At 28.9% G+C, this 27,418-nt stretch overlaps 1 protein-coding gene across 1 annotated transcript; it reads right to left on the minus strand.

Annotated features, from left to right (window-relative positions):
* Nucleotides 1-1,841: 1,841 nt before the first annotated feature.
* LOC136989088 (lysosome-associated membrane glycoprotein 2-like) lies at nucleotides 1,842-26,917 on the minus strand. The gene is made up of 5 exons (XM_067287189.1): nucleotides 26,740-26,917; nucleotides 12,199-12,503; nucleotides 8,593-8,800; nucleotides 8,366-8,533; nucleotides 1,842-2,331 (listed from the first exon to the last, which is right to left on the minus strand). Exons 1-5 carry the CDS (start codon nucleotides 26,801-26,803, stop codon nucleotides 2,186-2,188), a joined length of 891 nt encoding a protein of 296 aa, XP_067143290.1. The 5' UTR covers nucleotides 26,804-26,917; the 3' UTR covers nucleotides 1,842-2,185.
* Nucleotides 26,918-27,418: the final 501 nt, after the last annotated feature.

Below are 27,418 nucleotides of genomic sequence, written 5' to 3' on the forward strand. Positions count from 1 at the left end.
AGTCATTGGAACTAAGCTGCCGTTAAGAAAGGAACAATTTCAACAACAAAAAGAATGTTTCTAAAGAAGTTTTGAAAAAGTTAAACTTAGAAAATTGTATTCGACAACTATTTGTTTTTAAAAATTAATTTCGCAAGTTTAAAAACAGTGCTGCTTATAATTATTGCTTATTAGAGCAGTCAAGTTTATACAGCATATATTGATTTACAAGGGCGTCGCCAGAGGGGGGCAGGGGGCAGTTGCCCCTCCCTAGACATGAGAAAAAAATTTAAATGCTAAGTCATTTATTGCCCGATTTATAATTCCCGCGCGAAAAACCCAAGAAGATTATGTTTTAATTAAAATAATCTTCTTAAGCTTCTTAAAATTTATGAATCGTTTTTATTTTACCTACATACAATTCATATCCTCTATCAATTTATATCATCTTGCCCCCCCGGCCCATTGGCTGGCGACGCCCTTGTTGATTTAGTTACTCTGTCGCTATTGAGCAACGAGAGTTGCTTATCTTTCCCGGCAGTTATTTTTTGCTTATGAATTTTTTTACTAAGTGTGGCGCCATCTGTTATCTGATGGTTATAAAAACTATTTTACTATAAAATGGCAAAAGCTTAATTTTGAGGGTGGGGAGTTAATGTTTATAAAAAAGTAAATAAAGTCTAAGTCTTACCCCTCTCGACCTTTCACCCTTCATTAAGTGTTTACTTTGAAGTTCCGTGTTATTTCGGGATATCACCTTATCAACTCGCCTATCTATTCCGAAACACAACTTCCAGACTTAAACTAAACACTAATTTTTAGAGGCACGTTTTTTGGAAACGCTTGAAGAAAAGTTCTATTATTTGAACAAGCCGTTTGTGTTTAGGGATACATTTTCACCAAGTTTGGCTGTCTCCATGTTAGTATGCTGTAAATTTAGCATCGTGGAGTCAACTATGTTAACTGTTTAAAAAACATCCGATCTGTTTTACAGTTACTTCTTTAGTATTATTTAAAATCCGAAAGAGATTTTAGTTATTTAATAAAAACGGAAGAGTATTGCAGAATAGTAATGCAAGTACATAGGAAAAATAATACCAGATCGATTTAATCTAATCAAAATACGAAACTATAAATTTAGAAGTTATCTGGATGTATTTATAGTTCAAAAATCACATTTATATTGACGTCAAACTGAAATTTAATCATAACAGGTTTGATATTTTAAGCTAAAGAATGGTCACAGCTCTCAGATTACTCACACCTGTTACGTAAGTTTTATGAATCGTTACATAAAGTATTCGCAAAAATCTTATTCGCAGTAAAAAAAAATTTTGAAGTTAGTCTTAAGGTAGGATCAAAATTTGAAACAGTCTTCCACCAATAGCTTTTAATTTAAAGTTGCTTGTACAGCCATTTGATTTCCATATTAGTTGAACAGAATGATTTAATCTGACCTAAATTCATCAAACCTGTTTAAGGACACTATGAACTGAAAACCGATTTAATAATCTTTAATTCAAAGAATTAATTTGTTCTATTTCTCCCAACTATAATAATTAAAATCACACATTAAGTGAATATTAAAATATGCATATAACCAGTAAAAAAAAAAAAAGGCAGTTATGGAAATAATACAAGCTCAAATACTGAAATTCACAGTATAAAACAATGAAAACTAGATTACTTACCATTTACTTTAGTAAAATGGTAAGTAATCTAGTTCTCATTGTTTTATACTGTGTTTCGATCTAGTAGTAATATTTGTAAATAGTAGTCAAAGAATTTGATGTAAATTTTTGATAAAAATACTGTGTAAATCAAATTTATAAAATCATAGGAAAAATCAAGATGAGTAAAAAAACTGTCAAAACTAAATTTTATTGTTCTTACACAAAAATTTACAAGGGCAAATGAAATAAAAATTTTTTTAAAAGATTCTTAAATTCAAATATATTTTGGTCAAATTTAAATACAAATTAAAATTTAAGTAAAGCAAGAAATTAGAGTAAGAGAACCAGATCTTTCAGTTTTTGGAATAACCAGATATCTAAATGATACTTGCCCTGGGACTATGTAGTAGTTTAATTGTTTTCTATAATAAAACATATATGTTTGTAAACCCTGTAATATTCTGCTTTAAAGGAGCACTGCATGCTTTCAGTCACCCTCTTTAGATTAAACTTTGTACATCAAAACGTCCACTTCAGACTGACTGGTAGCCTTGCTGACGACTTCGTTGACGTCCCACCAAATAAGCAATTAGCACTATAATTACCAAGACTGCCAAGGCACATCCAACGGCAATGGGAACAATGTCGTTGATCTTCTCATCCCCAGCACATTCTGTTGCTGTTGAAGAAATTAAAGAAATCAATTTTAAATTATGGTAAAATCACTAGCAGTTCTGAATTTACAATTAAATTTAAGGCTACCAAGTTTTCATGAAGTATATAATACTTCAGACAATTGAAAAAGCTTATGTTAATGGAAATGGGAAATTTCAGATTTAAAATTTATGAGTTGTTAGAAAAAGTCAATTCCTCACATTTTGATCAGTCAAGCTAGTAGCAAAATTTCCAGATGATTTTGCCAACATTTTACATATATATATATAAAAATAATTACACACACACACTAAAGATATAGTGAACACTGCTTAGGTGTATCTAAAATATTGGTATTAAATCTGTCTTATAAAATCATGACAAATCCTGTAAATCAAGTAATCTGATAAGAATAAAATACAATACCAATATAGCTCTATCGTTGAAAAAATATTTGCTTATTTTTGCTCAGAGTTTTGCTTAGTAGAAATGGCCAAGAAGTGCACAAAATAGGTACGGAAATACAGTATTACAGCACCACCTGTATTGGCCGATCACCTCTCTAAAAGACCACTTTTGAAGTAATTTTGAGTGGTTGCCATAGACAGGTTTTACTAATTTGATATATATATATATATATACACACACACACACACTAGGTTTTAGTGAGTGAGTGTGTGCACGCATTTACACACACACAATATGAATTAAATTCTAAATTCATTTTTCTTTTAAATTACTTTCCATCCTGTGTATAAAATTTTTTAATTTGTTATACTAAGATAACAAGAGGGTCTTTTAATCATCCATTATGGACTTAGCCAAGCCCACAACAGGGTAGCAGAATGAAGAATGGGGGGGGGTCTGACATCTGGGACAGACTACCCCAGAAAATTTGTAGGGTTCTTCCAAATTTGATGCAAAGTTCAGTAAGTAATGACCAGATGGCTGCAGAGATTAAATAATAAAAAAGTTATAACTATAATAAAATTATGAATTAGATATTTCAGCACCAGTTCCAGAAAATTGCTAAACAAAGTGTTCATTGAGAGTTTGATTTTAAAAAATTTGTTCAAATCAGCAATTACTATCATTTGCAATTACCTTCTCCAAATATTTAAGTTGATTCTGAGCCACAAATTTTAAATTTTGCTTAAATTAGCCTATTGGGGTGGGTGGGTGGGTGGGTGTGTGTGTGTGTGTGTGTGTGTTGCACCTTGTACTATTTTATTCAGAATGTTTGTTTAAATTTTTAGCTATATATAGCTAAAAATTTAAACATTCTGAATAAAATAGTACAAGGTGCCATATCAACCTTACATGTATTGATGGTAAAAATGTTTGCCAAACATTTGACAAAACAAACACTCTTCAGAAGTTTAGTGTCTTAAGTCAGTGCAACAAGCCTCAAGTGCAGTGTATAATTTCAAAAATAGCAAATTCCACTTTGGACTGGCCGATTTTGGGACTAATCTCAAATTTTCAAATCCCTTTATCCTTTCTTTTAGCTAGTTTAGAAGTTTATAAATAATCATTGAAGAGCAAAAAAAAAATATGCAAGATCAGGTACTTAGTGACTCAATAGAGCATCTTTTTTTGAATTACCTATCAGTCATTACAAATGAGAGTCAGCCAATAAGTAGGAAAAATTTTTTTATGATAATGACTAGTTGTAAATCAGCATTCATTATTTAAAGTAAAATTGGTAAAGTTAAGTTACAAAAATTATTTTGTAATCAAATCAAATTCTGGGAGATTAATTGGGTGAATAGAGTAAACAATCTATTTTCCCTAAATCAATTTAAGTTTGATGCAATAAAAAGTGAGTGCCTGGTATCTTGAAAGAAATCAGTTCCCATTTTTACTCAAATGCAATTGCCAGCAGCAGACAGAGTTTAATCATTTTATTAGCCAAAGGTCAAATGATACCATTCATGTCCTACTACAAAATATGATTTCCTTGAATTTAAGAGTTCCTTTTGGAGTTGGAAGCATAGACTAGCCTTATTTGAAGAACAAGGGTTTAACAAAATATTGTTTTACAGCAGTGCTACGTTCCTGAAACTAGTTTTATATAATATATAAGATAGCTTATCTGTTGACATCTGTTCTTAACTTTTGATTAAAAAAATGTTTTGCATTTTCTTAATGCATTATTGCTAATGTGCTAAACCTTCCAACAGCTTTCCAAATTTTTAGAGTGTTGCAAGAGATTGTATTGAATTGGACATTCTAATCAGTTTTACTACATTGTTTCCAAAGATTGGTCTAGTCTCATAGCATTGAGCCAATTTTATTTGAATTTGAAAAATAAGTTCTGTATTACATTGTATTAAGTAAAAAACAAAAATTTACCTTAAAAAGGCATAACTAATAATTAAAATTGAAACTTCAATGATTTTAATAGGACATTAAATCTTTAAAACTACTTTTAGATTCCAAAAAATAAAATCAAAATGTATAAATAAAAAAATTATAAACCAAATTCCAAGCTTTGAATTTCTAAATTCCTAGCAGAAAGATATTTGAGAGGAAAAAACTTATTCTAAAAAATTTATAGTTTTTTCTATACAATAAGCAAGGTAAGCTGGAATTAGTCAATGATAAAATCAGATTAAAAAATGAAGTTCACTGAAATTTCTTTATGTAACTATAATCTGTTTAATACATGCCATGACTTAAATCTAATGACAAGGTTTGATTATAAATAAAAATATATAAAAAACATCTTAAAAGTATTTTATTCAGATAAATGTATCAAGTAAAAAATTTTCTTCAGCTTTCAGTATTTTTGGTATTGTGTAACCAAAAATAAGAATGCAAGGAACTTTGTTTAGAAATATTCTTTGACCAAAAATAAAAGCACCTCATGTATTTTTGGTCACAATACCAAAGATACTGAAAGCTGAAGAAAAATGTACTAAAAAGTAAGATATTCTGAATAAAAGTACAATATTCTGAATAAAAAAATTCCTTTAAAAGAATTTTTAAAAATAAAAAAATGTAGTTATAATGCTGAACTATTAGTATATATTATATACACACACACCCCCGTGTGTGTCTCAAAAATGTACTGACAAACTTTTAGAGGAGGTACTGTACATAACATCTAAAATGAGATTTGCATAGTGATCATTCCGGTTTGGGTTCCTAAGTCAATAGGTGGCCGTACCATCCCGCACGACCACCATAAACTATCTGATCTTTCTGAAACAGGTTCTACTGGCCTTACTTGATGTTCCAGCAAATGTGAGACATGTGGTTCCAACATAATGGGGCACCTCTCCATTATGGAATGGATGTTCGTGAGCATTTGAACAGGTCTTTCCCACATTGATGGATTGGCCATGGTGGACTAGTTCCCTGGCCCCCACGCTCACCTGATTTATCAAGCCTTTATTTCTTTGTGGGGGGCCCTCAAGGCTATGGTGTATGACTCACCTGTGAAGTCTGAAATAGATCTTGTGGCAAGACTCATATGCACTGCTGCTACAATCAAAGAAACTAGGTGTTTTATAACATGTCTGGCAATCAATGCTCTGTTGGTGTCAAGCATTCATCGCGTCTGATGGTAGAAACTTTGAGCACCTGTTGTAACATTATGAACTGCTATGCCATTTGTACTAATTATGTCCAATAAATGTTTCCCATTAACACTGTCTTGTGCCTTTTCAGATCTACCTCCAACACTTCCCCTGATGTTTCCAGTTATGGGTTCCTATGCAGTTCTCATTCCTTTAGATGTTATCTACCTCCTCTAAAAGTTTGTCGATACATTTATTCACTTATATAAGACAATCTCGCATACAGGACAAGGTGTGACTTTAAAGATCAAAAATAAAGTTAGATTTATTGATACAATTCTAATTTTATTGTTTAATCAGAAATAATATCAAATGCACATAAATGCACACGTTGTCCTGCAAAAACTACTGGGCAGTTAGGAACGTTAATTTTTTTCTTCATATTCATTGTGGCACATTTTATTTATAACCATATTAAGCTTGGAAAAATCTTGTAAAATCGACAACAATTTGTTCATGGAAAGCTGGACAATTGGGAACGTTTTTGCCAATTCTTAATTGAATTCACTCTTCGTCAATTACACTTCAGTTTCTCCAAATTCTGATTTCCAAATCATCATCATCTGTTTTTATGTGGGAATGAATTGAAACATATAGCAACCTCCCATGTAATTTTAAATTGAATTCCAAAATTGCACAGGAGCTTTTCCTATTGCTATTCATCTTTACTCCTGACAATACACAAGAATGATTCAAACGACCCAGATAAAAACACTTGTTTTTAAACACAAGACGAGAATCCGGTAAAAAAGTGCAAATATGCAATTTACAAAAAAATTGTTGCAAAAAACAATGAATTTTTCGCTCACACGTATAGGACGACCTAGATTATTGAAACAGTGAAAAACGAATAAAAACCTCATCTTATATGCAATACTGTGTGTGTGTGTGTGTGTGTGTGTGTGTGTGTGTGTGTGTGTGTATGTAATATATATAAACACTGAACTATTATAAAATTAAATGCTAAACTAAATTTAGATACATGTATATTGTTCTCTGATATTTAAAGCTTTTGAATCTAAACCAGTCATTTCAATTTGTTGTAGTGAGTGATTAGTCCTATCAATTACTTTGGTGATAGAATGCTACCTTGACTATGACAGCATGGCCTGCACAATTGCTGGTAAGATAGTAGTTTTCACTACTTTTTATTCAGAAAATGAAAATATATACGTAAGATTAAAGATTTACTTTAGCTATTTGGCAGGATAACCATATTCTTTGTCTTACTTCCTGTTCTACACATGGGAACAAACTAATGGTTACGTGTTTTAGTGCCATCAGTTAAATTTTAATTATTTGCTAATTGTTAAAAATGCTTGCAAACTATTAAAAATGTATTGTTCACAATACACATGTGCAAAGTTTTAGCTAGGTTGGAAATTGGGAAGTAGATGATTTGCAACTTTTTACATGAACAGACTGACAGTTAGTAAAAAGCTTAATATAATAATTCTGTATTCAAATTTTTAGATAAAGCTTGGGGTAAAAATGTTCTCTACAATCTGTATTTAATGAATAGTAAACAGGAAAAACTATTTCACAAGTTGATTTTAAAAATTTCCAAATCATGAAGAACTAAAGGAGTAAATTTCCAGCATGAACCTTCAGATAAAGAGCCTCTTTGAGGAAGCTGTTAAAATCTTTGCTAATCCAACCTGTCATTTGTTTATAACATAAAAAGAAAGTTCAAAATACAAATTAGTAAGACATCTTTTGTATAAAAATGGGGGTCAAAATGTTATAGTTAAGGGAGAGTTCACTATCAGACCTAGGAATGACAAGGAATGCAAAGGAGAAAAAATGGTATATATTGTATAGCATTGGGAGAATAAGGGAGTACCATCAGGACCGGCAGATATGGGAGACTAAATACCAAGAAAAATGAAGTTACCATGGCTCTTGCAAAAACATGTTTATACTTATAAACAGTGAAGCAGAACCAGTTGAGTCAGAATTATGATTCCCAGAAGAAAACATACCAATGAGAATAAATTGAGGGAAAACTGATAGCAAAGAAAGGAAAATGAGGTAGGAAGGAAAAAACCAATCCCGACTATTACAAGAGAGGAAGTTCTGAAAGCAGATTTTGTAGTTCTTGTAAATTTTATTCATTAAAGTTGTAATATTAAACCAAAACAGAATGACAGTAAAAAGTATATGTTCATTATAAAGCTTACAATATTCTGTTCAGGCAAGTATGAAATTTTTTTTGAAACAACTTGATAAAATTTATGTTAACTTTTTTCATCATTGAAATACTTAATCTGATGTGCTGGATAGATAAAAAAAAAACAAACAATGTTTAGTACAGAAATAACAAAATTCTGAAAAAAAAAACTAATAAAAATCTGTAGACAGGCTATTTTCTAACTAAAGAGCTAGAAGGAAAACTAAAAAACCAAAGTGTGTGAAAATTATACAATAAAATTAAATTGAAACAAACTAGCTGGAGAATAAAATATCCATACAAACCTTCAGAAAATTTATCTTCTTTTGACTGTCTGAAAGCTTCCACTCTAAGATCCTGCATAGATAATTCCACATTTTTCATATCTATTTTTGTTTCAATCTTACAGAGAAAAGATTTGCCTGCAGATGCTTTAAACTCAGTCAGGTTTGTTGCAGATACGAACTCCATCTCTAATAATATATTATTAATTAAATAAAACAAAATTTTATAGAAATAAAAAAAAACTTACCTGATTGTTGTTTGGCATCTGGGAAGTCTCTTGGATCCATGAAATAGTTGAAAGTAAACTTTGTTGCAGATATTTCATTGCTTTCATTTTTAAAGAAAATTTCAAATGTATTATTTTGTCCAAACGTTAGTTTTATAAAAGCATTGTCACAGGTATTATTTTCTACAGTTGCATTTGTTGGTAAATTAAGTTTAGCTGTAACATTATTCTGAAATTAAAAATTAGTTTTTATATATAAATAAATCTATATTAGGTGTAATGTATATATATAAGTAAAAAAATAAAAGATTGTCATTTAGATAATAAATTGAGTTTGTTTATAAAACTTGTCAAAAGTATTTATCTGAAATATCTTAAGTTACATGTACAGCAAGTTTTTTACTTAAGTTACTTTTTTTTATAAAGTCCTATTATCTGAAACTGTTTCAGTCACAATTTGTTATTGACTAAAACAATAGCAAGTGCACAAGCTTTTAAATATTCTAAATACTATTCATAAAAATATCATTGAATTGCTAGCCATTTGAAACAGATGTCACAATCTTGACTTGAGACATGCAAGTTTTCTAAAAAAGAATATTGCTAAAGTTTAGAATTGCATAAACTTTAAATTTCTAATTCTTTTAAAAAAAAAATTATTTTGGAAACCAACAGAATAAGTGTTGAGGTTGCAAATGTTGCAAAAGAAAAAAAAAACAGCAATTTTTGGTGATTAATCTTGTAAAAATATATCCAATTTATGCTGTCAAACAAATTTAAAAATCAGACTTCAAATTTTTCATCCTAATTATCAAGTTAGATACAAGGAGAAGGACTTTTAAAGTACTATATTACTTTTTACAGGTCAGTCTTCTTAGAAAGCATTACACTACAGGAGCAGTAACATTTTAGTAGCAGAAACAACTAAAAGATTTAAACACTTTCTTCACTATTGGATTCAGATTTTATTTTTCACAAATAAAATCCAGACTGCATGGCTTTCAGAAAAAGAATATTTAGAAGCAAGTGTGGAAAACTAAACTATTAAATAAAACTGAAAATGCTAAGTCTATTGCAACACCCAAATTTTATCAGTGGAACCATAGGGTTAAGAAACAAAGTTGGAAACCACTGCACTACATTAAGATGATAATATTGAAACTGCTTACTCTACAAACAAGATAATGGGTTTTGATAGCAAGCAATAAATTATTCATCTGTCAGTTAAACACTTGCCTTAAAGGGGAGATGCTATAGCCAGCCACTTTGAAATAAACACTAAAATTTCAAATCATCTTAGTCAATGCACAAAGTGTAAAAATAAAATTAATCTTAAGTTTTAGTTCTTATTCTGTATTTACCAACTGGAGATTATTTATTCCAGAAAGGCTAAAATAGAACATAGCTCCACAGACGTCTGACTCAGTTCTTTATATAAAAAGATTATACATAAATTTCAAGGATCAACATTCAAAACTAGACTAACCAAAATGAATTTGTATATACAGTCAAACCTGTTTTTATGCGCTCTTTTTATGTGCGATTTTTATTTGTGCGATTTTTTTAATGCGAATTTTTAATTTGTGCGGTATAGTTGGCGACTAGTCTCGTGCGATTCGTCATGTCTTACGTTGACTTATTATAGCTAAATAAACTTATTATAGCATAAATGCACTTATTATAGTAATATTATTGCATGAATATGCGAAAAATGAAATAATTTACTTTTTAAGTCAACAAAACACCACCTGGACAAAAATATGTAAAACAGACGATAGACCAGACGATGCAGTCAAGTGCTGACATCTGTTGTCAATAAATTCTATTTCGTACGGTTTTGAGTTATTTTCTATGTGAGACTTTTTTATGCGGTCCCTGTTGACCGCATAAAAAAATTATTTTTTTAATTGTGTTGCGAAAACTATTATTTACAGCCATTCGTGAAGTTTCGTGAGATTTTTTTTAATGCGTTTTTTTTAATGCGGTCCCTATCCCCCGCATAAAAACAGGTTTGACTGTACTGTTAAAGTTTAAAAGTGCATGTTTCACCAGTTGCCTAAGCTTTACCAAAAGTAGTGGAAAGTTCTGAAATCACAACACAAGTAGTTTGTAAAATTATTCAAGCAATAACTTCAACAGTAAATACTTATAAAGTCAATACAAAAAAAATCTTAGCAACAAGGTGGATATACAATATGGTTCCTTTAGAATTTAGTCATTTCTACTTTAAAAACTGAATTGGTAATGTTTAGAAAATTTCCTAAAATTAAGACAATGGGGGAAAATTCAAAACATTTAATAAAAACAAAGCTGATTTAGCCTCATCTAGATATCTATTTAAACAAGCATCATTTTTTAAACATGAAAAAAATTACCTGGAAAAAAAAAATTAGCTTTGTTGATTGTTTTTATCCTTTATAGAATATTTTTATGGGTTGGTCCACATAGTGATCATTTAAGCAAAGATTGCAGGTATTTAACCTTAAATTTTCAATTGACAAATCTAAAATTTGAGTTATTTGCTATTGTTATTTGAAACTTAAAATTCAAATTCAATCATGCTATATTATTGATCATTTGGGATATTTATACATTGATCCCTTTCATTTTTCCCCTCCCGATTATAGGAATAAGTCTTGTCGTCAGACACTTAGCAGTTTAAAATGAAAAACCTATCATGCTTAAGTCACCAAGAAAAATACTGAATACAAAGTAAATATCAGGCTTTGACTATACAATACAATGACTATTTATATTTAAAATCAAAGATATTTAAATATCTTCACACAATCTGGTAATCCAAAACCTATTTAAATGAAAAACTGACAATTTCACTGATTTGATTTTGATTAGTCATCTTAAAATAGACCTATATACAATAAATTTGTTTAAATAAAAAAAAGTGACTGTAGAATGTCAAAGTTTACAATCTAAAAACCGTATAATTAACTATGTCATGTGTTTAAAAGAACTTAGTATCTTGTCATTGATTTCCAATATTAGTTTAATATTAGAATCTCTTAAAATTTTATCCAAAATAATTCTGAATTGTTTTTACATTGTTTCAATTGAGAAACCTTCAAAAATTCTTTAAGTGTGGCTACTTTAGAAAGAAAAAAAAATAAACTGTCAGTTGATACCTAAAACCAAAATAAAATTAAGATTAATGGCTAACTTTAATTTTACCTCTTTAGGAACTCAGAAAATTAGATCTAAGATTCTAAAATATGTAGAATTAATTTGATATTGATACCAAAACAAATACAATTAAAAAATCAGCTTTATTGAAATATCCAGTATAAGATTGAGATTTTAAAATGGCATTAAAAATCTAGTAATTTTTCAATATAGGTCTATTCTGTCTTGTACAAAAAAATCCCTTTAAGTTCTTTAGGTTTATCAAATGGCTATTAGAAAACCAACAACTAATAGCTTAAAAATCCTTAAGGCTTATTAAAAAAACAGGAAAAAATCTATTGCAATCAACTGAATACACTATTAAACTTAAATCAGATCAACTAAAACTATTTTCTGAAGAAGTTTTTAAAAACAGTAAAAAATTAAGACTTATGTCAATAAAACCAAATGAAAAAAGCAGTTCTAAGAATAGTTTAATGTTTAACTTACCCCACTGATTTGTTCATATTTAATCCTAAATTGAATGGCAGCTTCCAATTTTATACAATTAGTGCCATTTACACCATACACAGTCCAGCTGCCTGTACTTGGATCATTAACAGGTGGAGGAAGTGCTGTAGTAGGAGGAGGACTTGAAGTTGTTACATTAGCAGCAGCAGTAGTAGTGATGATGGTGGTCGTGGTGTTACTGCTGGGGGGAATTGTAACAGGTGTTTCAGATGTACTAGAATTAGTTTCAGTAACAGCAACAGTGGATGCTGAAGAATTTGCAGTTAACTCTGTTGTCTGTCCAGCTGAAATTAAATTGAAGAAAAAAATTTAAAATAGCACATTACTTTCATTTAATAAATGCAGTTCAGTTTGTTTATTTTAAAACAAAGCAGTTACATTTTAAACTTAAAAATAGTGTATTTTAAATTGAATGAAAATTAAAAATTTTCAAGATTAGATTCATGAGAATATATTTCTACAATCAGCATTTTCTATAATGCTCTAAATTCTCATTAGGGTTATTAAAAAACAGGAAAGTTTTTATATATAGTTTAATATTTGTAAAGGCATTAATTCAAGTAACTAAAAATGAACAAAAACTGTATTAAATCTGATAAATTTTGATTTAATATAGTCCAAGTTTTCTTAGCATTAGAAATTTGTTTAGTTAAAGTGAGATTACCATTTTTCTAATCATTTCTGCATTATTTTGACACTATATCCAGAAAAATCAATATATAATTAACACTTTATTGATCTTGAATAATAAAAGAAAATTCCTGACCTAGTCTGTTCTGGGATATTAAAATTTGTATGCATGAAAGAAGTTTTTTAATAATCCATAAAAATTTTAAATTGAAGTCATTAATTTATCAATGATTAGATCATTATCATACATGGCAGTGCAAGAGAACAAATATTTAGCAGGAAAAGTTAATCTTTTTCAGTTACATGCTGGACAATACAAGCAATATAGTTTGTTTTATGTACAATCTAGCCAACAGTTTAGAGATTATCGCCTAAGAATATATTAAGAGCACCTGCTAAAAAAACTACTTGAAATAAGATTGAATGATATTAAATTCCAACTGGAAGTTTCAGATGAAAAAATTCTACAAACATTGGATTCTTTGCATGAAAGATGTAAAATTTTAGATCAAGCCTGTCTAGCCATTTTTAGAAAGCCAATTCTATTCACAAACAAGCAATTTATTGTGACATCACAATGCCAATCTGCAATTTTTACACAGTTTTAAATTTAATATGTGCACTCTCCATCTCAAATAAGTAGTGGCTTGTCCCTGAACATCATACTTCATCTTTAACAGTCATGCCAGTCATCAAAACTTTCCCCTGAAAACTATTAGAATTTTAATAATGACTTCCAGTTTGCAGAAGTTCTATATATGATCAGAAATATATATCTTCTGATATATATTTCTGATCATATATAGAAGTTTATATATAGTTAGTGCCTCACACCCCTAAGGTTTCCATATCTGGTTTTTGATTTCAACTAACTCAGAGGTTAAGGAAGGACAGACTGACAGTGGGAATTTATAGGTCTACAATTTTTCAAATTGCAGTCCAATAAGATCAAAACGAAGACACTGTTAGAATGTAGGGTTGATTATTCAACATAGATCCTATTGAATGATACTTCAAGGGTTAGCTATTCTGCAGTGATTTGTACAACATTTGTTTTCATAAAATCTTCAGTTCATATCTTGAATACAAATCTGAACTAAAAAAAGCCTAAAGGTAAGCAATTATCAAAAATCAATTTTACTGTAAGGGCATCAAAAATTTAAGATTATAAATAATAAATATGCAGCTATTTTTGTAATGTTTATGTTCTAAGCTATTAGATATTTGGTTCAGCCCTTCTAAACTAAAAAATTTTAAAAAAGCAGTTGTGTTTTATTAAACTTCAAGGTGGTAAGAGAAGTCTCCCTCAGTCAATTATTTCAAACACTAATAGCAAAAACCAAGCAGACCCTTTGTCAAGGTATACTATGTTGAGATGAGTTGAACAAAATGGTTCAAATTGACCTCTTCAAGCTCTTTCAGAATGAGCTATGGCAATACAGTGGAACCTCTGTATACGTCTGCTTTAGAATACGTCCTGTTTGGACGAAATTTTGCTTGGTATATACGACTTTTGTTCGGTATACAACTTAATTATGTGTGCCATCTATGAACAAGTAGCACTATCGGTGTACTAGACCAGACTAGATGTTCGCAGTCCCACGGTTTATAACTTTACAAATTAAAATCAGAAGAAATTTAACAAATCAAAACTATTATTTTTATTAATCATGAATTGCAAAAAGGCAAATGGAAAGCAACAGAAAACTAAAAATGACTAGAAATCACAATGGAACTGAAAAAAAAAATTGTTGAGAAATATGAAGGTGGCATGGGTGCTCGAGATTTAACTGTTGCATACCATATTCTGAAAACAACGATATTGACAATCGTGAAAAATAAAGACATTAAATCTGCTAACGTTGCAAAAGGAGGAGTTTATTTCTAAACAGTTTATTTCTGCAAATTTCTAAACAGATTATTAGTATTAAGGAGAGTTTGATTTTGATTTAATGATTTAAATAATATAGTACAATATACTGTAATAACTTTAAAAATCTAATAATAAAACAAATTTTATTATTAATGTGCTGCTCAGTGTTTAAATTATTTTACAACCCCATTAATATACCATATCAAGGTGTTTTTTTACATGAGAATGGATTAATCATTTTTACATTACTTCTTATGGGAAAAGTTGGTTTGGTATACGTCCTATTCGGTATAAGTTCAAACATCAGGAACGGATTCAGGTTGTATACAGAGGCTCCACTGTATAATGAAAATAGGACAGCATTATAAAAATTGTAGCATGAAGATACACACACCTTTCAGCATATTCCAAGATAAAGTGGGATTCCAAAACAGACCATCAAATGTGACATTCTTTACTGCATAACAAGCAGTAGCAATGCATCACTGCATAACACATGTAAAAAGTAGTTGAATATTTAGGCTCAGATTAGCAGTGATAAGGTGATTAGGTTAACACTTAAGTGGCATTTTATATTATCTACTAAATTGGATCACTTACATATTCATAATCACTGCTAACCTAACCTTAATAAAAAAAAGCAATATGGGAATTGTTGAATGTGCAATTATTTAGCAATGCACTAGTGAACAATATGTAAGGGGTAGCAAGAATGTGATCATAGCCAATGGTATATATATATGACCATTGGATATAGACCATGGTCTATTTCAGGATACCATTTGATATTTTAAAAAAGTGCATTACACACTCACCTTTTTAAAATTTTTTTATGTGCTACAACTTTTTAATTGACATTATCCATTTCATTAGACACAGATTACAATAGCCCCCTCTGATAGAAGAGCTGTAGGGGGAACAAACACTGTTTATTATAATTTTCCAACTGGATTGTTAATTTAGCTGCTTTATTATAACAGCTAGACACTTTGTAAAGCACCAGAAATCAGTCTACTAAAATGAATTTTGCACTAGGATTAGGAACAAAAATGTTAGGAAGTACAAAAAAACATGGTATAAATCAAACTTGTGTACATTAACTTGAAAATAATAATTTTACAGCAAGTCAATTACTTTTGAAAAATAATTTAAAAATGTTCATTGGTCATTTATAATATAAGCTTACTTTATCATAATTAAGAATTACTTTTGTAAAAATCACAACAAAGATTGCACTAGTATGTCAAACTGCCTAACTTAGAATACAAAAATCAGAAAAACATTTTAAAACCATTAAATTTCTTCAACATTTATAAAATACCAAAATGTATCAAGTACAGTGGAACCTCACTTAACGAGCAAATCAAATTAAAAAAGATGACTCACTTAACAAGTGATGAGAGGGGAAGTCCTAGATAATAGCATGATAGAGCATGTGCACAATCTGCAATTTTTGTTTTCTGCAAATCAAGTTTGCATTCCAGCTTGGTTCATTCCATGCTAGAAAAGATGATGATTTACGCTCCTTAACAATGTATATTGTATAATTTTCTTTGAATAAACGTTATACATAAAATACCATATTTACTCACGTATAAGATGATCTCTCATATAGGATGAGATGACTTTAAAGATCAAAATAAAAAAAATTAGATTTAATAAACGAATTCTAATTTTATTTCTTTTAATTGCAGATAAATTATCATCAAATGCATGTATTAAGGCAAACAACCATGCTTTCTTGACGCTATCACCTTTTTGTCTACTCAGACTCACTGTCCGAAGCTTTGTTACAATTCTCTTTTTCACTCTTACTCCACAAAGCATAGTCCTCTGATCTGTCCAGTGAATTTGAAATGCAGTATTTCCTGAATGACTTTGCTATCAGCTTTTGAAGACTGCTTTTCCATGCACCTGATACAAATGTAGCAAAACCAAAAGATTAAAAATAAACTTTTTCCTGTCACATGCATTATAATGATTCAGCATGTACAAATATTCATTAAAAATATCAATTTAACAAATATGAAATAACTACATTTATAATCATTGCTAAGTGACCAGATATTTTTGGATCATCTCTTTAAAAGCAACATTCACCTTGACCTCAATAGCACTCTGCTACAAATGGCAGCATGATCTAGACATTGTTCGCAAAAATAATTGCAAAAACACAAAGGATCCTTCACTCATGCATATAGAACCTAGGTTTTTGAAGCAGTGAAAAATGAGTAAAACCCTCATCTTATACACAAGTAAATATGGTATTTGAGTATTTTTTTCTGGCATGGAACACATTTTTTTCCCATAGAAATTAATGTAAAATACTTGTTTTTCTTAAGTGTTTTGCATTAAGAGTAAACAAAGGGTAGGTTCAGAAACAAAATTATGCTCATTGAGAGGTTCCACTGTAATATGTTATTAATACAAAATAAACTAAATAGGCGTTTAGATCTGCAAAAGGATCTTTTCAAAGCATATGCCTATTAGCGACACCAATTTTTCACAGGTTTGCATGAGCACTTTTGAAGTCATCAAAATGACTGGTTGGTGATAGCACTCAGATTGATCTTTATAATGATCAAATACCAAATCATGTCTATGACTCAATTTGTAACAACCATTTTTTTTAGTTATTCTAGATTTAGTCCCTACTTTGTAAACTGGTTTCTGAAACCATTTTTCCGTATTTTTGGTACCTAAATGACCACAACCTATTTTTGTTTTATTAAGAAAAATACTTTTTCCAATACCTAATAGGGAAGATTCCTTAGCAGCACTGTTAACCATCCTCTCTGCAGCACCTTTCACTTTTCTGCACTTCTCTTTCAATTTGTATATTATACTAGCTTTTGGATATAAAAACATCTCTGATCCATAATCATCAATTGCTTTTGGACAATCCGCAAAAAGAATGAACTAATTTAAAAAACAGGAACTGCATTGATGAACCCTACTAGTTTCATTTTGACACATTGGACAGGTTAGATAAGATGATAAAATACCTTTTCTAACCACACAAAATAATGAAAGTTTCTAAAACCAAATTATCAGAAGTGTGCAATATCATAGAGTATTTTCTAATGGACATTTCACATGTCCTTTTACAACTTTTTGATCATTACTCACATGTTTTATAGCTCCTCAGTTTCAATAGACAAAAGAATACAAAATCAAGAATTAGAATTTTGTACACCAGTTTTAAGCTCACTATCCAATAAGGCTATCTGCCAATGACTGATGACTCATTTTAGTCATTCCACAAAATAGCACCCAAATGACCATTTCGTCAAATTATTTTCATGCATCCAAGATCTAATGAGTAAGCATATTTTCAACATGTTAGAAGATAGTATGAATGCAGTAAGCAGTAACTATTTGTGGTTGTCAAGGACTACCATGCACAATTTCACACTGGCACATTTACAAATTATTCAAGGATTTTTGCAGTGAACTTCGTCATTTTCACACTTAGGATATTTGCAGCTCCAAATTGTAAAAATTTTAAAAACAGTTCTACAGTTACTTTAGATGGCCACTTTGAAGCAGCCTAAGTAGTAAGACTTTAGTAGCATTATCTTAATAGTAACAGTCATTTATACTCTCCAGCTGGTGCTGACTGTAAAATCAATTAAAATCAACTTGTCCATTTCCATAAAAATCTTTAGAAAAACTGTTGGTCACGATACATTTCCTAGATATAATTACATTTGGTTTCACAGGTGGGACAAAGCAACAAATTTCTACTGCTGTTTTTGTATATAAAATGTTTTTCATACTGTATCATTGTCACAACCACCATGTCTACAGGATTTATAAATTTCCATTAATACATCAGAATACAGTTCAGTGCATATGATATGTACCATAGGATTCCCAGGTAACTTTTTTAAAAATAAATACAGCCAATGAATATCATATTTTGAACAGCATTAATATTCGATTGACATCCACTATGTACCAGAATCCAACCATTTTATCTAATAAATTCTCTAATCCTTAGTTTCTTCAAATTTCCATGCTGTTTTGCATAGAGCTCCATTAGGTGTTGAAATTAATTTTAAACCCACTATATTGATAAATCTTGACACTTCTTTGTTGTAATATCCAATATTTATAGCAGAACAGACATACTAACAACACGATATTAGTTAATGTCTCTTGGCACCTCAAGTGGTAAGAATCTAAAATACGACAATCTGATGGTTAATCTAATGCCTCATTGTAACGCAGCTAAATTAACAATCTGGCTGCAACAAATGTTGAAAAGGGCCAATGGAAAAAAATTCTTAAAAAGGGGTTGATACATAAAAAGTTGGGAACCCCTTGGTTTAGCCCAAGTCCAATATAGTATAACTTGAGTCATTTGATAATTATTCCAAACTAATTATCTGGAAAGTAATTTACCACCCTGTATCATTGCCTCATTGTAGGTAAATACTCCAATTTCTAATTCCTTGTCTCTACTAGAATATGCACTCTGAAAAAGTGAAATAATATACATCTAATTTATATAGTGTTCAAAATTTAATAAAATTTTGAACATTTCTACAAACTTAAAATTTATAAATTTGTAAAAAATCAATTTTAACGAAAGGAAAAGTTTATAATTTTATATAAACAATGTCTCCTTAAGTATCCAATACTAACATTAGTTATTCAATTACTCAATACTAAATTGCACACTTCATCTTTCTATTTACCATAATAGTAACTAAATACAGTGGAACCTCGCTGAATGAATAATTCGCATAATGAGCAAAAACAAATTGTAAGAAATTGCCTTGCTTAAACAAGCAACATTTTGCATAATGAGTGGCAAGGAGAGGGGAAGTTCCAGATTGTGCAAATACTTCATCAGTCTGTGTTTAGCACTCATCCCACTAGAATCTTAGCATCACTTGTGATCACATATATTACGTATAAACAACAACCATAGGCCATTATATAATAAACATGCCAAACAATATGCCAGATTCTTGGGCTATAAAGGATATAATTAAATATTAGAAATTAATTTGACTATAGGTAGGCAGTTATGTCATCTAGTATTAAATTTAAAAACTTAAATTTAATATCAGACATATCTGACCTTTTCTTTTCTGCAAATCAAATTCACATTTCAGGTTGGTTCATTCTGCACTAGAAGAAAGAGCAATGATTCACTCATTTATAATGTATATTGTGTAATTTTCTTTGAATAAATGTTATACATAAAATATTTGAGTATTTTTGCAGCATGGAATGCATTATCATATTTTACATTAATTTATATGGGAAAAATTGTTTCATTTAACAAGGGTTTCGCATTATGAGCAAGATTCTGGAATGAATTATGCTTGTTAAGAGATTACAGTGAAACCTTGCTTAAGGCTATCTTAGGGCTTATTACTTGAAAACAAATCTGAAAATTGGTCTGCATGTATGAAAAGACCTAGAAGAGCCTTAAAGATAATATAGTAACAATATAAATGGTATTCAGTGTTATAGTACTAAGTCTTTCTAAAATACTTTTAGGAAATTCATAGAAGCATCTAATTATTAATTAGTTCTTTATCAAAAACAAATTCAAATGGTAGCTTCCATATTAATTTTGATTTTAAATCCATTTTAACCTTTAAGAACATTTTTGATTAAATAGATAATTCATTTTGTGTTAACTCACATAGCAATTTAAATAATGAGATGAAGTTATGGAAGCTTAAGCTATTGTTGAGACTAAGATTTCACATATTCCACTTTCATAATATATTAAATATTATTTAAACATTTTCATTATAAATTTTTAGTAACTTCTTACAATTAATCTCAAGAAAATTTACATCTCTTTTAGCAAGTTTTTGTAAGGGAAGTAGAGAGTCAAGTCTTGTAGATTTGAGAAGGGAAACTAAAATTGTACAAGTTAAAAAACTAGAGTATACAACAAAAATTCAGAAGTAGGATAGTATATTATTTTGTCAACTTTAGGAAGGCCCTATTCAATAAGAAATTTAGTGTGAAATTAAATTTGGGAAGTGCATTTCATTTGATTAAAATGATATAATCATCCAAAGATAATTTGGAAACAGTTAAGTCGTTTACCTGATGCAATCTCCTAAAAGTAAATTCCTTAAAGTCCACTTTTATTCTTTATTTAAAAAAAATTTGGCCAGACAGCCTCAAGTTTTCTAATGATTGTTTTACATTAGAAAAAATATTACAATATGTAGATGACTTTATATAAATTTTTTTTATAAGAAACTTCTCTAATGTAATTATTAAATTAGTTGATGGATTGAGGATTAAAAATGACTTAGCAAATCAAATAGACAATGTAAAAGGTCAAAAAAAAAAAAAAAACAACTTCATAACACTGGTGATAGTAAATAAAATAGAACTTTGAAATTCATATTGATTCATCCATTTTGTTCCATTTCCATTATTTTCTTTAAATCACATCTCCATTATGATTTTGCAGTGTGTGAAATCAAAGATCAGTTTGTGAAAATACAACACTTTCATATGGCATTCTTCTGGGAAATTTTACATCTGGCAGATTTAGCTAACAAGGGAAACCCAGTTGTTTGTCATCACTGGCTTTGACAAAATTGTGGATGTATAGTACTTGCTTGTACTTAAAATTCTACCAAAGCCACAGGACCCACTATTCAGGAACTTGAGAATTAGGATAAGTTTTCTACAACCATTAATACTAATATGGAAGACCAATTTACAAAGTAGTAGCATGGCATGGTTAATTAAGGCAGAGTTTGTTTTCCCATATGAAAAAAGTGTACATAATTAAAAATGTAAAAATTTAATTATAAACTGCATAAAATTAAAAATTTATTAAAAACTTTTTAAATTCTTTTATGTAAATTTTATATTTTCTTCTACAATTTAAAGTTTGTTTTTACCCAATATATATGCAATATGATTCACAATGACAGCATTTTCAGTAGTATTTTATCAAATTTGTTGCACCAGGCACATACCGTATTTTACGGACTATAAGATGCACCTAAATTTTGGAGGCAATTTTTCGAAGAAAAAAGTGCATCTTATAGTCCGTAAAATACGGTACTCATCACTATTTCATTTGCAGTCTACATATTGTTTTAACAGGATGAAAAATAATCATTAATATTTTTGAAAATTATCTTATGCATGGTTTGAGTTTCAAATAACCCACATTTTAACATGTCACAAAAAACTGGTACATCCAACTTGTTGTGAATTGAATATCATATTTTAATAGCATTTTCACTAATGGTGTTATGATAAAAATTTTACCAAAAAAATAATTGTGGTTAGCCTGTATTAAAATAAACAGTACAAGGCTGACAAAGATGAACATTTTTTGAAGAGAACTAAATTTGTAGATGAACAATTCTTGCGAAGAATGTCATTTGAGAATTTGACCACCCCTTGAATCTATTATTAAAAAACTTCATTTTTGTAAGTGGTTGCAATAGTTAAACTAAGTCATCTATTATTTAATAAAATTTAGGTTTTATAAAGCGATAACATTGTTATAGGCTACATTACTTTGATCATTCCATTTTTAGAAGGTAATGACAAACAATGACCTTAAAAATTGTATAAATGAGAAATTTAAAAGATTAAATTATATAAAAAGGTAAACCTTAGCATATCAGGTTCAAACACCAAAAAACAAGCACTGCATGTTACACCTTAACTAATCATGCCATGTCACTACTTCATAAGTTGGTTCTGTATTGGTATTGAGTGGTTGTAGAAAAAACCTTATCCTAATTTTCTAGTGAACACCTGAATAGTGAATCCCATAGCTTTAGTAGAGTTAAACTAAATACTACACATCCACAGAACTTACAAGCAGAATCCAGCAGTTTGATTTTAAGTTACATATTACAAAAGAGTAGTCACTTAATTAAAAAAATTATATATTCTTCACATCTCTGGTATACAATAAAAATCAACTATTAATAATTATAAAGCATGTAAAACTGTTTTCTATACATTCGAAAACTTTTTTGTTTTTGATTAATTACAATGTTCACTGAAAGTCTTAGTTATGCAGTGGTGAAAATTAAACCACAACCCTAGAGTGAAATCAGTTTCTGATCTTTACATTTTTTCAGGTCTTCCACTACAAACAAATCATCTTGACACTAATCTTGTTAGCAATTCTTGAGAATTCTATTGTTTTATAAATCAATTTAGCATGAGTCTTGAAGGACTAAACTGCAAGGAGTCATTTAAGACATTTAAGAAAATATTCAAAGTTCCCTTACAATAGGCCCTACAAAACTTTTTTTGTAGAACAGTCAAACTACAGGTTACGAATGTCTGTTTATGAACAAAATTTTGAAATGCCATATTTGCTCCAGTTACCATAAGAACTGTTTCCAAAACAAGCTACTTTGCAAAGCTAGCCACCAATGGTCAACTCCTTATACTTCCCATGTTAAAGTAAGTCAACAGCCAGACCAATCAATGATGGGACTACTAATTCAGTAGTGGCACCAATGTCAGACTTCACAACACAAATCAATGATGCTGTTATTCAGATTAGATTTCAACATGTCTGTGGGTAAAATAGGACTTCGTTTTCAGTACACATCACAATTCAATTTAAAATCAAATTAATAGAAACCACGTTAATTGACATATACATGATATAAAAATGGCATCCACAAATCTGTTTAAAAAAAAAGGTGGTTAAGTCAAATTAAGTAATTTATTAATTACAATAATAAATATTTAGTTTTATTTTTTAATACTAGGTAGCCAGTTAAAATTAAAAATAATAAAATTAAAACTAGTGTTTATACCAAAATTGATTTTTTTTTAAATTTTTACTTTTTCAAAGCAATTAAAGCTTAATACATTGGAAAGCACAAAGTATTTGTCAGTCTTGATTCATCTGGGTATATTTCATTCAGGCAGTTTCTATAGGTCTAACACTATTTTGTAAAAAGTGATAGTTTCGATTTGGCAGTGACATTAAAAGCAAAATATAGTCTATTAAAAAAAATATAGATAATACATATAATATTGCATTTGTAGACATTTTTACAGATGAAACAGCTAAAAAAAAAAATATAGGAAAAAAGGTTTTGTTTTGAGAGTCAGGAACAGATTAATCTATTTCACGCATTGTTTATGGGAAAATTTGTTGTTTCGGTTTGAGAACAAAAATCAGTTTCCAAACAACTTTTAGGAATGAATTAAAGTTCGTAAACAGAGATTTGACTGTATTAAAGTTTCCTTCCTGGTAATATGCAATTCCAGAAATTTTAGGACCAAAAGCATTTTCTGAACTGAACTTTGGTGTTACATTGATCTGAAACCCTAGACAGACTTAATATCCATTTGAAAATATCTGGGGAGGATCATTAGTTAAATCTGCAGGAAATTGCTTATGATATTCATTTAGTTCTGTTGGCAAAGTTATTACAATAGCATCTCTTGGCTCTAAAAATTAGAAGAGTAACTCACTAAAAACATCTTACTTTCAACATAAGATTTTATAGCTGCCATCAAACAGTAATGTTGCTTTGCAGCTGAATTTAATTACAATTAAATCTCAAAATATTAACTGCTGCTTAAATTTTAAACACAGTTTCCTTTTTGAGATTGGAAAAAAATTTAGAAGCTTCACATTTAGTGAAGAAACTTCATTAGAAAGTTTACTACAGAGATATAAAAGTTTAATATAATTTGATTTTAAGCTTACTTATAACATGAAATTATACCATACTGAGATGTTATTGATTCCATACTTTTGCAGAAAAAAGTGGAAACATTAAAAACTTTATAAATTTTTTTTAATTAAAAAATATTTTAAATAATGAAATAGTAACGTTTTAAAAAAAAATTATTGTGCAAAATAATCGTGTATGTGTAGTATATATATAATTTTATGCACACAATTTTATGATTACTACTACAGGATTAGTCTAATGCAAGTCAAGATTAGTTTAACACTGTTGACAAGTACTTTTTCTGCATTTCTTAGATAATGCAGAGAAGTACTTAACAAAAAAGTGAAATTTCATTATCTTTACTTTGCACTGCATGGATTTGAAAGGGATTCCAAAAATTTTAGGGAATTTATTCTGGCAACTTTTCACAATAAGTAAAAAAAATTTGGTTTAATGATTTCAGTTAAAATTCAAGATTTAAATCTAGGAACAGTTAAGTAAAAATTAAAAATATTTCTAAAAAGCTCTAAATTGCACAATGTAAACTATTACATAAGTAGTTCTATGTTAATTTTGAAAAAGAAAATTTAATCTACTGTTATAGATTATCTGAAACATCATTGGTCCATGTTATCTTAGATAAGGACTACCATACTTATATTAATTCTTCCCTTGCATCTTTTAATTTGGTTTAACAAAATTGACTTGATTGGAAATTTATTACACATCAAATGGATAGATTACTTATTTAAATCTTCAAATCGAGAAATCAAACTTTACAGCCATTAAATACATTTGAAATAAAAACAAATGCTACATAGGCAGATGACAATCATTTACTCAATTCGGGAATACTAAAACCTATTCCAAAGTTGAATTATGTAATTATGGGGGAAAAAATTGTATAAAATTATACAAAAATCAATTTGTTTGTATTTTAAATGTTGCTACCATCTTTTACCAGGTCTCTCCTGTAAAGAAGATTGAGATTATTTGTATATTGACCTAAATATGTATAGTTTGATTAGGTTTCTCATGCCTGTAAGCTGTAATTACTAAAAAGTCATGTCAAATCATCAAATGAGTTTATAAAATTAAGTAGCTTATACTTATTATAAAATGACTATTTTAACAAAATTTCAAAATCAAAAAGCATTTTACATGCACAAGTTTCTCTTGCTAATAATTTAAGTCTCTTAAGAAAAATTTAGGTTGTGGCATAGATATTTGGACTCAACTTACAACTATTATTTAAAAAAAAATAAAATTGAAAGACATTCTAGTATTCCAACTTGACAGTTAAAGCTAAGTTTTATATAGGATAAAATTGCATTAAGGCTTCTATACAACTGAAAAAAACATTTTTACTAATAAAAAACTTTACTTATTCTACATTTTGTATTTAAGGGAAGCATTTTTAAAAATCAAAATCTTCAAGGAAAAGGAAGTTAGATGATGTCATCTGAATAAGTTATATTTAATGAAAGATAGTTTTCATTAAATATTGATAAATGATGCTTCAACTTTTTAACTGATAACATTGATCTTTTAATTATGAAATTAGCCAAATTAGAACAAATTCATCCAGGCCTAAGTATTCTTTACTTTTAGCAATAAAACAGAAGTTACAGCATAAGTCATTACTTTAATATAGATATACATAAAACAGCACTTTTCACCCCTTTTTCAAAAAAAAGGGAATATTAAGATATACTGAAGTAAAAGATCTAGAAAGTAGGTTTTGCATTTAAAAGAAGTTAATACACTTAAATAAGGAAATGAATTCTTTTCAGTTTCATTATGTAGTCCACAGTAAAAATTAATAAAAAAAAAACTACATAATTTCTAATTAGAAAAAAAAGTTTTGGGATTAAATTATGATTATAAAATACGATGGAAATTTTTTTTACCATAAAACATATCTGATAATTTCAAAATCTAATTTGAACTGTAACCTTAAAAAGCAAAAATACATGTCACATGATAACCTGATAACAAATTACAACATACATTAAGTTTACAATACAAAAATTCAAACAGAAAAACTTTGAATTTTTATTAAATTAAAACTTTTTATTAGACAATAAAAATAATAAAGCTATTAAATAAGGATAATTAAAAATAAATGCCATATTTACATTGAGTTACAAGTAAAAAGTAATCTGTGTCAATCTTAAATGGCGTAGTCACATGAGCATTACGCATATATAAGTTTATATTTGCTTATGTTTTAAACATGAAAATTAGCAGAATTTTTAAATTAAAGTATATACGAAAATGTTCTATCGAATGAACGGAATTACATTAGAAAATTTTAAAGTTTTAAACTATACGCAATAAATCACTTACCAAATATTAAACATCCAAGAACGAATAGTAAATAAGATTTCATTTTGCTACAATATAATTTCATCTTCCCTACATAAACTTTTTCTAACTTATAAATTTGCGCAAGAAGGAGAACAACTTTGTACCCTCTCTCTTATATGTGTAGTAGAATTGCGGCTTGATATTACCGGATATACGCCAATACCCCCAACTGTTGTTTGCATTAAAAATTTTTTAATTAAATTATTATTCTTGTTTTAACGAATAAAGATTTTTAAATAAATAATAAAATTATTAAAAAATATTTAAAACGATTATTTTCTTTCGTTTAATAAAAATATGAAATTTATATTTAAAAATCCAATTTGGAACAGCCGATATCGAAAATCTACTTCCGGTTTATCATGTGATGCGCTTCGTATTTTTATAAATCAAAAAATTGTTTAGTAAATATAATTTTTAAAAATGTTTTTTACAATTATAAATAATATTTTAATATTATTTTTAATTTAGAAAATTATTTTTTTTTAACGTCAATGATTTAAATCCGTCAGATGGCGGCGGAAAACGAGCGGAGGATTGTGTTACTCATTGAATTTGTACAGATTTTTTTTGGTGGAGAATAAATTCGTTAAAGGGTTTATTTCACGGTAATATGATGTTTTTATAATATAAACTAATGAAATTATTGTAAAATGCG

This window comes from Centruroides vittatus, unplaced genomic scaffold, assembly GCF_030686945.1.
Source record: "Centruroides vittatus isolate TY-2023 unplaced genomic scaffold, ASM3068694v2 scaffold_435, whole genome shotgun sequence".
NCBI classification, from domain to species: Eukaryota; Metazoa; Arthropoda; class Arachnida; order Scorpiones; family Buthidae; genus Centruroides; species Centruroides vittatus.